The 12,074-nt window shown below is 61.0% G+C and overlaps 1 protein-coding gene across 3 annotated transcripts in view; it reads right to left on the reverse strand.

The window, feature by feature from the left end:
* PLCB3 (phospholipase C beta 3) overlaps positions 1–7,910 on the reverse strand; it is a 19,230-nt gene extending 11,320 nt beyond the window's left edge. For 2 of the 3 annotated variants that reach the window (XM_017537252.2, XM_017537251.2), the window contains exons 1-12: positions 7,646–7,910; positions 4,911–4,988; positions 4,587–4,655; positions 4,360–4,500; positions 4,088–4,167; positions 3,948–4,001; positions 3,765–3,840; positions 3,560–3,660; positions 2,856–3,022; positions 2,636–2,782; positions 385–625; positions 146–230 (exon numbers count right to left, since the gene is read on the reverse strand). In XM_017537252.2, the coding sequence (XP_017392741.1) occupies positions 146–230; positions 385–625; positions 2,636–2,782; positions 2,856–3,022; positions 3,560–3,660; positions 3,765–3,840; positions 3,948–4,001; positions 4,088–4,167; positions 4,360–4,500; positions 4,587–4,655; positions 4,911–4,988; positions 7,646–7,744 (1,338 nt within the window). In that variant the 5' untranslated portion in view covers positions 7,745–7,910. Of the gene's footprint in view, positions 1–145; positions 231–384; positions 626–2,635; positions 2,783–2,855; positions 3,023–3,559; positions 3,661–3,764; positions 3,841–3,947; positions 4,002–4,087; positions 4,168–4,359; positions 4,501–4,586; positions 4,656–4,910; positions 4,989–5,519; positions 5,617–7,645 lie in introns of those variants that run through there. The other variant, XM_037741644.1, reaches the window with a different exon arrangement.
* Positions 7,911–12,074: the final 4,164 nt, after the last annotated feature.

The raw sequence follows: 12,074 nt of genomic DNA on the forward strand, positions 1-12,074 counted from the left end.
CCCACCCTGGCTCCGCAGCACCCACCCTGGCCCCCACGCGCCCACCCTGGCTCCGCAGCACCCACCCTGGCCTCACATGCCCACCCTGGCTCCGCAGCACCCACCCTGGCCCTCACGCGCCCACCCTGGCTCCAAGCCTCCATACCGGGTACTTGTCCAGAGGGTCGATAAGCAATGCATCTCCAAAGATGGAGCGGCAGTACTCGGCCATCTTTGCCTGCTGCTTTGCCCTGCGGAGCCAAGGTCAGAGTTCAGAGGTCCCCAGACGAAGCTGGGGTCTACGGGACATGTCAGTGGCGGTTCACAGGGTCGGAGGCCCAGAGCAGTCCAACAGCGCTGAGGTGGGAGGGCTGTCCCCGGGGTCATGGCCAGGTGCTCACTCACGAGTCCACGTGGTTCTCGAAGGAGAGGATGACGGGGTAGGGCGAGGTCTTGAAGGCGGTCTCGGCAATGGCCTCCAGCACGTCTCGCAGAGGCACCTCCGTGGTCATGGTGAAGCCATGGGTGATGAAGGGCTCCTCCTCGGGCGGCCGCCCCTTCCACACGTCCAGCTCCACACAGCGGCAGCCCCAGAGCAGGGCCTGGCGGTACATCTCCACTGACGAGGTCCCAGCCAGCTGCCCCGCTGCGGGGGAGGCTCCATCACCAAGGCTGCCCGCCAGCCCAGCTCCTCACCACCCCGTCCCCACCCAAAACAGGCCATGCTGGGTTCGCAGGGGGCTCTCCCGCTCAGATGCATACCCACCTGCCCGTCCCACCAGAGCGAGCTGTGGGGGTCACCCTGAGGCTCCCTGTAGCCCCCGCTGCCCCAGCAACCCCTCCCTCTCCTCACTCCCTCCACGCGCCTTGGCCCTGGCACGGCTGACACCAGCTCCTGTGTGGAATACTCCAGGCCTCCCTGCCTCCAATCCAATCTCTTTTATTTTTATTTTTATTTATTTTTATTTTGAGACAGAGTTTTGCTCTTGTTGCCCAGGCTGGAGTACAATGGCATGATCTTGGCTGACTGCAACCTCCGCTTCCCAGGTTCAAATGATTCTCCTGTTTCAGCCTCCTGAGTAGCTGGGATTACAGGCATGCATCACCACGCCCAGCTAATTTTGTATTTTTAGTAGAGATGGAGTTTTTCCATGTTGGTCATGCTGGTCTCAAACTCCCGACCTCAGGTGATTCAACTGCCTCAGCCTCCCAAAGTGCTGGGATTACAGGCATGAGCCGCTGTGCCCGGCCTCTTTCTTTTTTTATTTCTTTTGAGACGGTGTCTCGCTGTCTCCCAGGCTGGAGTACACTGGCACAATCTCGGCTCACTGCAGCCTCTATCTCCTGGGTTCAAGAGATTCTCCTGTCTCAGCCTCCCGAGTAGCTGGGATTACAGGCACCCACCTGCCACCACGCCTGGGCAATTTTTGTATTTTCAATAGAGATGAGGTTTCACCATGTTGGCCAGGCCGGTCTCAAACTCCTGACCTCAGGCGATCCGCCCACCTCAGCCTCTCAAAGTGCTGGAATTACAGGCGTGAGCCACTGCACCCAGCCTCAATTCAATCTCTACAGAGCACCTGCCATCATCTTTCTAAAAATATATCATATCAGGTCACATCACCTCTTCTGCTTCAGCCTCCAAAAAGCCCGTCCCTCCCACTCAGGATGAATCCAAGTGCCTCTGGGCCCTGGGTCTCGCCCTGCCTTGCTCTCCCTCTCTTACCAGGCACCTACCCCCAGCCCCCTCTGTATCCTGCCTCCCCAGCTTCCTTTCTGCTTTTTTTTAACTTTTTTTTTTTTGAGAAAGGGACTCACTCTGTCACCCAGGCTGGAATGCAGTGGTACAGTCACAGCTCACTGCTGCCTCAGCCTTCCCAGAACCAAGGGATACTCCCACCTCAGCCTCTCAGGCAGCTGGGACCACAGGCATGCACCACCACACCCAGCTAATTTTTAAAAAATTATTTGTAGAGATGGGGTCATACTGTGTTGCCCAGGCTGGTCTCAACACCGGGGCTCAAGGGATCTGCCTGCCTCAGCCTCTCAAAGTTCTGGGGTTACAGGCATGAGCCACTGCACCCATCCCCATTCCAGCCTCTTGAAAGCACCTTGCAGGCTAGGCATGGCAAGGGCTCACGCCTGTAATCCCAGCATTTTGGGAGGCCGAGGCAGGTGGATCACCTGAGGTTCGAGACCAGCCTGACCCACATGGTGAAACCCCGTCTCTACTAAAAATACAAAATTAGCTGGGCATGGTGGCGCATGCCTGTAATCCCAGCTACTTGGGAGGCTGAGGCAGGAGAATCCCTTGAACTCGGGAGGTGGAGGTTGCGGTGAGCCGAGATCGCACTATTGCACTCCAGCCTGGGTAACAAGAGCGAAACTCATTCTCAAACAAAGAAAAAAACCCTCAGCCTCCTGCTCCAGGCCTTAACACAGGCCGTCCCAGGCCTCAGCCCTTCCCTGGGGAAGCCACCGTGAGGCAGGCTGCCGCAGAGAGGCCCCACTGCCCAGGGCCGGCTGCCTGTTCCCTGCCTGCATCCCCAGCACTGGCCAATTAATGAACAAATGAGATGAAAGAACTGTGTCCCAGGAGTGGACCATGCAAGTGCCAGAGGGCAGAGGTCACGGGCACCACCCCGCGCCCGCTCACCAGTGAGATAGGTGTTATGTGAGGAGTTGATGAAGTAGGCACTCAGCGGCTGGGTCATGTCCGCGCTCAGATCCAGGGCTTCCAGGGGCAGGATGCCGTTCTCCTCGCCTCCCAGGTAGCGGCTAAAGCCTTCCATGGACATCTGGTCTGGGGTCAGAGGGGGTCAGCAGGGTCAGCTGGGCCCCGCCTGCCCCACCCACCTGCACCCTGGCCAGCTCACCTCGCTCCAGAAACTGCTTGTTGGGCTCATACTTCTCAATGAGCAGCCGGGCTTGGGAGGGCCGCAGGGGTGGGTACAGCACTTCGTTGAGTCTTGGGTCACGTTGCTTCTGGTTGATGAAGTCCATGAGCTGCTCCAGCGTCAGGTATGGCTTGCCCTTGGCACCTCTGGAGGCGGCAGGAAGCCAGGTCAGGCTGGAGCCTCACCGGGCTCCCATCTGCTCGACAAGCCCTGGCCCTGGGCAAGGGAGTCAGAAGGCTTGCCCCTGGATCTGGCACCCAGTGAGTGGGACTCTGGGAGAGTCACAGCCCGCTCTGGGCCACAGTTTCTCCCTTTGCTCTCCTGACTACGCGGCATTGTCAAGGCAGCAGACCAGTGGGCACTGGCAATGGCCAGAGCTTGGGAGCTGCCAAGTGCTCGGCCCACCACCCCTTGCTTCCAGATCTCATGGTACGCCTGAGCCCTGGTTCCCATCGCAGAGTGGGCTGATTAAACCAGCTCTGCCACAGGGTCAGCCCAGAGCTGCCTGTAACTGAGGGGCACAAACAGCAGCTTTGAGCACTGGCACATCAACAGGTCCTCCCCGGGCCCGCCCTGGCGCTCCAGGACCCAGCCCACCAGCTCCCCCTCTCCCCACTGAGCTAGAGGCATGCTAAGCAGAAGCCACAGACGAGCACGGGGGCTGGGAGGCAGGCCCTGCTCACATCTCCAGCAGGATCTTGTCAATGTCCGGCCGCAAACACAGCTTGTTCAGGAACCGTTCAAAGATTTCCAAGGAAAACTCATCGGGTCGGATGGACTCGCTCTGGGGGCCAAGGAGTGTGGGGTGAGAACCCAGGGGCGGCCAGCCCTGGAAGGGTGGGTGCCCACAGTGATGCCCCACCCTGCCCCTACCCCCACTCCACACACCCGGTTGAAGTTGAGGCCACAGGATTCCAGCGCAGTCTCCACTCGCTTCTTGTCGGCTGAGAACATCTTAAGGATGCTGATGCAGGCAGAGGGGATGCAGGGTCGGGGGAGTGCAGGGTCAGTGAGGGGCAAAGGTCACCAAGGTCAGGGCAGAAGGAAGGTGCTAGGGGAAGAGGTGCTCACTTCTTGACGGGGATCCGACCATCCTGGTTCACCTGCAGCTTCAGCTTCGTGTATCTGGGGAGGTAGGTGAAGGGGTCACACCCTGAAAACAGCCACATGAACCCCCCAGCTCCCCTTCGGGTGGCTGGCCTGGGGCTCACGCTTTGCGCAGGAAGGTGTTCCGGGAGGCATTCTGTGCCAGGATGTTCATAGCCAGCTTAAACAGCTCCTCGGACCAGACCTGGGGGGCCAGTATACACGGGGAGGCAGTGAGTAGGGGACAGAGGGGCTGCACAGCCAAACCCAGGCCCACAACTGGCTCTGGGACACAGTAGGTCACAGAGCAGCCTAGACACAGCAGGTGTCGGTAAGTGGCAGCTGCCTCAGAGAGTAAGGCAGTGACTCCTCCCTCAACCCCTCGGTGCCGGCCCACCTTGGCTGTGTCGTCCTGCACGGCCATGAAGTTCAAGAACACTGTGTTCACGGGATCTGGCCCAGATACCACCGTCATCAGCTTCTCCTCCAGCCGGGCATCGGGACCCCCAAAGCCCAGAACTTCCCGGATCTTGGGATCCTGAGTCGGTGAGAGCCAAGGGTGAGGAGGGGTTCCCGGGCCTCACAACCTCACTGTAGGCTTCAGTCCTGGGCTCCATCACTCACCTTGGGCAGGCGGGCGTATCGGCCCGTCCGTGTGTCCCTGATGGAGCTGATGTCCAGTGTATCCACCTCCTGGGGGAAACCAGATGCCAGGCTGGGTATGAGAGGCTGTAGGTCCACAGCCAGGAGCCTCCAAGCTCCCCACCCAGGCCAGGGAGTGGCCAGCCCCTGGCCGCAGCCCCAGCCTTAGCTCCTGGCCTGAGCACTTCCTGTCTGGGCAGCCGTGGGAGAGGTCAGCCTACAGCTGGGCCCCACCCCCACGGGCAGGGCAGGGGTCTGGGACAGGGGCCCTTGGCCTGAGCCAGCTGCAGCAACACCCATTCTCACCATGTTGGGGCCCGTCCAGTACAAGAAGAAGCCATTGGGGTCCACACGCAGGGTGACCAGGTTCCGACTGGAGGTCTCCTGGGGACAGCACAGGCCAGCAGGAATCAGGGAGTGAGGGCTGCGGTGCCGGCTTGGCCCCTGTGCCCCCCTACCATGTACCCCCGAGTTCCTGCCTGTGAGCTGAGGCAAAAACCTCGTCCAGCCACAGGTCCTGCGTGGCTGCCTGTAGCCTCAGAACAAAGCCAAGGTCCAGTGTCACACCAACCCCAACGCCTTTTCCCAGCCTCACCTCCCTCTGGCCCTGGGATTCTACCTGCCCTTTCCCAGGGCTCTGTCTCATGTTCCCTTCGCCAGGACACCCTGCCCTTCCTTTTCCACCCATGAAATCTGACCCACCCCCAGAAGGGCTCCCCGGCCCCCATCCTGGGCTCAGTTTCCCCAGAAGTGCTGAGAGCTCCGTGACAGAGGCAGCCACCCTAGTTCACTGCCCCCTTGTTCACAGAATGTTTATGGCATGAAAATGAGGAGTCTGACCCCACTGCCCTTCTGTGGCCCTTGGGACGCCACGATGACCCCTTGGTCTGCCTCAAAGCCCATTATCCACCTTACCGCACTTACCGGGGTCCCCACAGCCTCAACGCTCCTCCCCATCTTATAGAAGCAGAGTCCCCCAAGAGGGGACTCGCCCTGCTCTCAGGACCAGGCAGTGAGCTCTTCTTCCCTGAAACAGCCCTGCAGCTGGCAGGGGGCAGGGAAGTACACGCCAGCCCCATTTTCTGAGAAGAGCCCAGTCCCTGGCATACTCCCAGGGCCAACCCGTGTGACTCAGGACCAGCAGCCAGAGGGGATGTCCTCCAGGGTTTAGACTCAGCCAGGACCAGTGTGGCCAAGTGGCCACAGGTAGGACCCTCCCATCCCAGGCTCTTCCAGCCAGGAAAGGACCCCGCCTCACGTAGGGTGCCACCCTCAAACTGCTGCTCGGTGTCTGATGGGCAATACTGTCATTATCGGTACAAAGTCTCACATACACACACTGCCCCTACTGCGCGCCAAGGACAGTCCCATGCACCTAACATGTCTGCGCACTCACAGGCCTCCTAACGAGCCTAAGAGGGGTGTGCTCTTGTCACTCCCATTTAACAGATGGGGAGACTGAGTTACAGGAATGCTTTGTAGCCTGCCCAAGGTCATCGGAGCCAGGACTTGCTTGCATGCAGTATGGTTCCAGCGTCCTGTGACCCAGGAAGAAGGGAGCCAAGACTTCTGCCAGGCTCCCAGCTCCTGGCCTCAACCACACCCCATTGTGGGGCCTCAGCTAAGTCTCTGCTTTCTGACCTCAGTTTCCTCTTCTGGGGAATGGGGACTGCACCAGCCCCACCCATGGTAGGCTGTGCTTACAAAGGATGGACGTTCACCTGGGAACAGAAGGGACAGGAAGCCCTAAAACTTCGGGGATGCACAGACCTCCCCACCTCAGTGTGCTTGACACCCAGCCCCATTCCCTCTCAGGGTTCCCGACCCCACCCCGGGGTTGAGGCCCCCAAATGGTACGAGGAGGGGGAGTCTGTGGGTACTGCCCCTAGGGTTTCCCCCTGCCTCTCCCCAAGGGTCTGCCCTTAAAGGCAGCCCAGGCCCCCTCCTCTCCTGCCCCAATCCTCTTTCAGCACCCCCCACCCCACCCCCAGGGCCCTCTCCCTGTTCCCACTTCCTTATTTGGGTTTATCACAGTGGAAGGAAAAGAAGAAACTTTTCCCTTCAGGCCAGCCTGGGGGGAGGGGTCTCCCCCAGCCCCTGGGGCACCCAGGCACCCTTCCTAGCACACCTGCCGCTTCAGGCCACGCCCCCATCTCCTCCCCCCAGCTCCCACGCCTACTCCGGGGCCCCACCCAGCCGGAAAAGAGCCCAGTCTTCCAGGCCCATAGCCTGACTGGGAAGGAGCCGTGAGGAAACTCAGGCCATCAGGGTGGAGGCCCTGGGGAAGGAGGGGCTCAGGGGACAAAGGTGGGGACCCAGGATGGGGATGAGCAGCCAAAGGTGGGGACCCGGGCCTTTGGGAAGCACCAGCAGCAGGACAGAGAAAGGGGGGCCAGGATGTATTGGGGTTCAAGGTCCCAAGCCTAAGGAGTGGGGAGCAAAGTTCCCAGGGTGGAGGAACTTGGGGGGCAAAGTCTCCACTAGGGGGTGACTGGGTGCTCCCACCTGCGCAGGGAGCTGGGCTGGGATCCAGAAACAGGGCAAAGCGGTGCCAACCAGAATAGGGGGAAAGTGATGAATGGGCGAGGACTGTTCAGGCAGGGCACCGGGAAGAGTAGGGGCGCCCTGGCACACACCCGGAATGAGGATGCCCAGAGCCAGCCTGAGGATCAGGGTCCTGCAGCCAGGGGTCCAGTGCTGGGCAAGGGTCTGGGGGCCAGGCCAGGATCGGGGTGCCAGAATTAGTCTGGCAGGGAGTGGTGGGAAGGGCGAATGAAAACGGGGGGACGAGGTTTATTGGGGTTCGAAGTCTCTGCGCCAAGGAGTGGAGCCAAATTTTCCAGGGCTGAGGGACTGGGGGTTGGGGTAACAAAGTCTTCATTACGGGGACGATCGGGGACTTAAGTTTCCGGAGGGCCGCCAGGCTGGGATGGGGGTGGCGCCATGGGCAGGCGAGGCTGGGGTGGGGGGTCCCCGGCGTCTGGTCGAGCTTGACTGAAGGAGTCCCGGGATCTGGGCGGAGCAGGGGCCCGCGCGCTTACCTCGTCCCATTTGATGAACTTACTCCCGCGCCGCAGGGTCTCCACCACGGTGGGCGGCTCCAGCTGCAGCGCGTGGACGCCGGGCTGGGCGCCCGCCATGACCAGACCAGGGGCGGGTCGGGGACTCACGGAGCCCTGACGGGGACCGACGGCGCCGCTAGTCCCACCGCATGGGCCGCTCTGGCCCCGCGGCGTCAGTGCCCGCCCGCCCGCCAGTCTGTCCCGGACCGACCAGCGCCTCGGCGGGGCCCGGGCGGGGCGGGGACGGGGCGGGGCCTCCCGGGTCCCGCCCCCTCCCACCGCGTCGGACCCGCCCGCCCCGCGTCGGCTCCCCCTGGCGGCCGGGGCGGCGACTGCAGCCGGAGCGGAGATTGGAGCAGGGGCATGCGGACGGGTTAGGGACTTTGCTGCGGGACTTAGCAGGACCTGATCCTTCGGGCCTGGGGTGGAACGAAGGGGCTGGGGGCCGGAGTGGCTGTTGGGGAGCAACTGGAGGGACTGGGTGTAGAGGGCGCTGCTTAAGGCGGCCCGGGATCAGCCCGCTGAGGTTTCTGAGCGACGGGGCTGTGGTGCCGGTGGAAAGCTGGACTTAGGCCGGGGGTCGCCGCAGAGCCTTGCCGCCCACCCGCTTCTGCGGCACTTAGCTGAAAGCAAGAAAAGCTTCTCCCGCCCCTCTCTACCCTGGTTTCGCCTCACCCACTCTTCTGCTGCGCGGTCCCCCTCCCTGGGAGCACTTAGCCGACTAATGGGCCTCCCGCAGGCAGGCGCCCCTCCCCCGTCCCTAGCCCTGGGAGGCCGGGCGCCTGCCACCTCCTTTGAGGACCCACGCATCCTGGTCTTTGAGAATGGGCCCTAGAACAGCCCCCTTCTTTTTGCCGCACACCCCATGACTGGAGCCTGACTGTGGGGCCTCACGGCTGAGAACTACGCAGGGAACGCTGTTGTCTGCCCAGAGGGGTCAGAAGCTTTGTGGGTGTCCCCAGACAGGAGGGTTGAGGAGGGGCTCTGCAGTGCCAGGCCCACAGCAGGTGCCCTGAAATCTGCGTTCCAAGGATGGGAGCGGGGAAGGCGCATGACCAATGGGATGGGTGGGGGCTGCAGCCCCTCCCGCAGGGCTTGGCTGGGTGGGGGGGGTTCCTGCCTGGGGGCCCCTGTGGGAGCCCCCCCAATACAGAGGCAGTAACAGCAGCAGGTTTAAAGTAGAACTCATCCAGAGGGGCCAGCCAAGTCACCTAGAAACCCAGAAAGAGATGCAGCTGGCTCTGGGGGGGGAGGGGTCAGCAGAGAATGAGCCGCCTTGCAGGCCCCTTTGCCCCTGGCATTGAGACCCCCACGAGGAGCCCTGCCTGGCCCTGGCCTTCCTCCACACCCCACCAAGTTCTCCATCAACTCTAACCTAGTGAATCTCCTTGCTTTCAGCCCTAGCCCTGTGGGGTGTGATTATGATCTCCACTTGAGGCCTAGAGAGGGGAAGGGACTTGCCCAAGGTCACACAGCTTCTTAGGAGGGTTTCAACCCTCCGACTTCCTGAGGCCCAGGAGCCTCTAGACCTCCTTGGGAAAACAGAGCCATGCAAGAGATTGGCCCCTGCCCTCACAGGCTGGAGTTCAAGGTTGGCTCTTGCTAGCAGCCTCTTGCTAGTGGCCGAACCTACTCTCTCTAGGTCCTCAGTCACCTTGTCTAGAAGCTAAAGGTTGCTGGATATATAAGCAAATGGGTGGGGAGATGCCAATTTGACATGAGTGGCTGGAAGCTGTGGGGACACCAGGGAGGAAGAAGGAAAGGGCAGAGGTCAGCTCTGGGGCAGGGGAGCCTCCAGCCTTTGCTGGGGCTAGCAGAGCCCGGAGCCGGGGCCTGTGCTTAGGGGGTCAAGCTGTGGGCCCTAGGCCTTGGGCAAGGATATTTCAAAGAAGCATAAGACAGCAGCTCCTTGGGGAAGAAAACAGGATTGGCACCTATTTCCTGGGCTGGAGCCTCTTCTCCTCCCCCCACCCTGTGTCTCCCGAGGCCAGGGCAGCCCCCATTAGAGGGCTCCTTCCTTCCCAGACACTTTTTTCCAGCCTTGGTAATGGTAATAGGGTTTCTCAGCAAGCAGTAATGGTGAAGGCAGGCAGCCTTTCCAGGCTTTACCCTTGATTAAAGGAGAGTCTTGACCTACAGGACCCTCCCCAGAGCCTCTGCTTCAAGGATGCACTCTAATGGAGGGGAGCTGGGGACCTGGGAGGGGTAGGGCTGGGGAGGCCACAGCCCGAGGCTGGAAGGAGGAGCAGGGTACACTCCAGTCCCAGTAGGGCTCAGGCAGGAGGGCCACGGCTGGGCACAGACCCCTAACCACAGGAGGTCAGGACCATCAGCCCCCTGAAGAGGCCCGGGGCAGGTAAGTGACTTGCAAACAGCCTCTCAGCCTATGGTGTAGAGCCAGGATTTGAACCCAGTTCTTCTTGGAGTAGGAGTTCCTACTCCAAGGCTAAGGTTCTGTGCAGGGTGGCCCAGCTTCCAGGAAGGTGGCAAGCCAGCACGCCCACCTGTACCAAGTGGTCTTGGGTGGATGGCCATGGGAACTGGACAGGAATCCGGGTGTGCCTGGGAGTGGCACAGAATGGAGAAGGAGGGAGAGTCAGGAAGAATGCCCTGCCCAGAGAACCCTCAGAGGGGTGCCCTGACCTGTGGACATGGCTGGAAACCTTCACACCAACACTCAGGGGAGGACAGACAGAAAGGCCAGCTCTCAGGGTGGAAGCATCTTGAGGGCAGAGCAAGAGCTGGAGGTCTTCATGGCCTGCAGGCCCCACTTCCACAGAAGCTATTGGGCATGAGGGGCTATTTGAGAATCTTCCTGCTTCAATCTGTTTGCACCCTTAAGTCGCAAATCAATGCTTGGTGTGGTGGGGAATTTGGACTGGGGGAACGTGATCCTCCTATCAGGCCAGGCTTCGGGCAGGAGGCCAGGCCACGAATGGGGTTTCTGGTGGAGAGGGTGGACCCTGCCGAATCTGAAAGAGCAAGGGTCAGCCTTCCTCAGCGCTCAGCGTGGCTGCAGGGAGGCTGAGGCCAGAGGAAGGGCATGGGGAGGTAGGTGGTCAGCTCACTCTACCCTTCCCTGAACGGAACCCTGGAGCCTATCGCCCTCACAATGCCCAGCCTCTGTCTTCTCTTCGTCTCTTCTTTGTGACTATAGGGCAAAGGAGGAGCCCAACACTCCTGGGTTGGAGTGTGGATGCAACCCCAGCTGTGTGACCCTGGTGCCAGTCCCAATCCACCTCTGAACCTCAGCGGCTACAGCTGGCTTCCCCCACAACATCCAAAGAGTGTCTGTGAGGGGCTGGGGGCAGAAATATTGCCACTCAGATCCAAGACCCTGTTTGGGATGGCTCAAGGTGAGGCTGCCGTCCACGGAAATCCCCCGGAGCTTCGCAGCCTTATTGGGTGGTATCGCCTTATTAGGCGAGGAGGTGGAGGATAGACTTCCTGTCGGGGGTTTGAGCCACACAGCTTGGGTTTAAAGTCTCAGCTCGCGCTTCATCTACCAGTGCGACTTAATTCACCTCCGTGGTGTAGTAATTGAACTTTCCACGAATTTTCCTATGTAATCTTTGTTACAACCTTCTGAGGAAATGCAGACACAGAGGAAGCCATTCATTTCTTCCAAATCATTTGTTCAACCAGTGCGGTGACCTACTATGAGTGTAACATAGTTCTAGGTGTTGGCGTTGAGCGGGGACCAGGTAATTTGCCTACTAGCAGTGGATTTGAAGACCACTCCAGCCTGGCAGCACCAGCAGAACAGGTCCGCGCAGGGCTCAGCCCCACGGAACTCACAGTCTAGATGTGGGAGACAGACAATAAACGAATGAATGAGACCATTTAAAGATGCAGAAAATCACATAGGGGGAGGGAATGGGATGCGCCGTCAGCCTATTGGAGGTGGGCCAGGGCTGTGTGGGGGACCCAGGAGCCGCAGGGCGGGGGTGAGGGAGCCCCGGCGCGGCGCCCTCTCGGCGGAGCCGTCTGGGCTGCTGTCCCGACGCACGCTCCTAGGGGTAGCCGCGACGATGGCCTTCATTATTGAGTCCTGGCCCCCTCACTGCCCAACTCTTTGCGCCTTAGCGTCCCACTCTGTGCGCACACGGATAGGGGGCTCAGAGGACACCCCAAACAACTTCGCGCTTCCCGGCCGGGCCGCGCTACGGGGGAGGGGCGTGCCGGGCGCGGACTCCGTTTCCCACAAGCCCGCGCCCCGCGCCATCTTGCCGGTGGGCGGTGGCTGCCGCGGTTGGCCGTTCGGGCTGGCCGGCAGCCTCCCCTCATCCCCCACCGCCGCCCCGGCTTCCTTCGTTGGGGGCGTGGGACCCTGCTAGTCAGGGCGTCTGGGGACCCGGACAGCTCCCGCCCGCCTTCCCCACTTCTCCATCCCCGGGAGCCCGGTCCA

Source organism: Cebus imitator, unplaced genomic scaffold, assembly GCF_001604975.1.
Source record: "Cebus imitator isolate Cc_AM_T3 unplaced genomic scaffold, Cebus_imitator-1.0 Scaffold102, whole genome shotgun sequence".
NCBI classification, from domain to species: Eukaryota; Metazoa; Chordata; class Mammalia; order Primates; family Cebidae; genus Cebus; species Cebus imitator.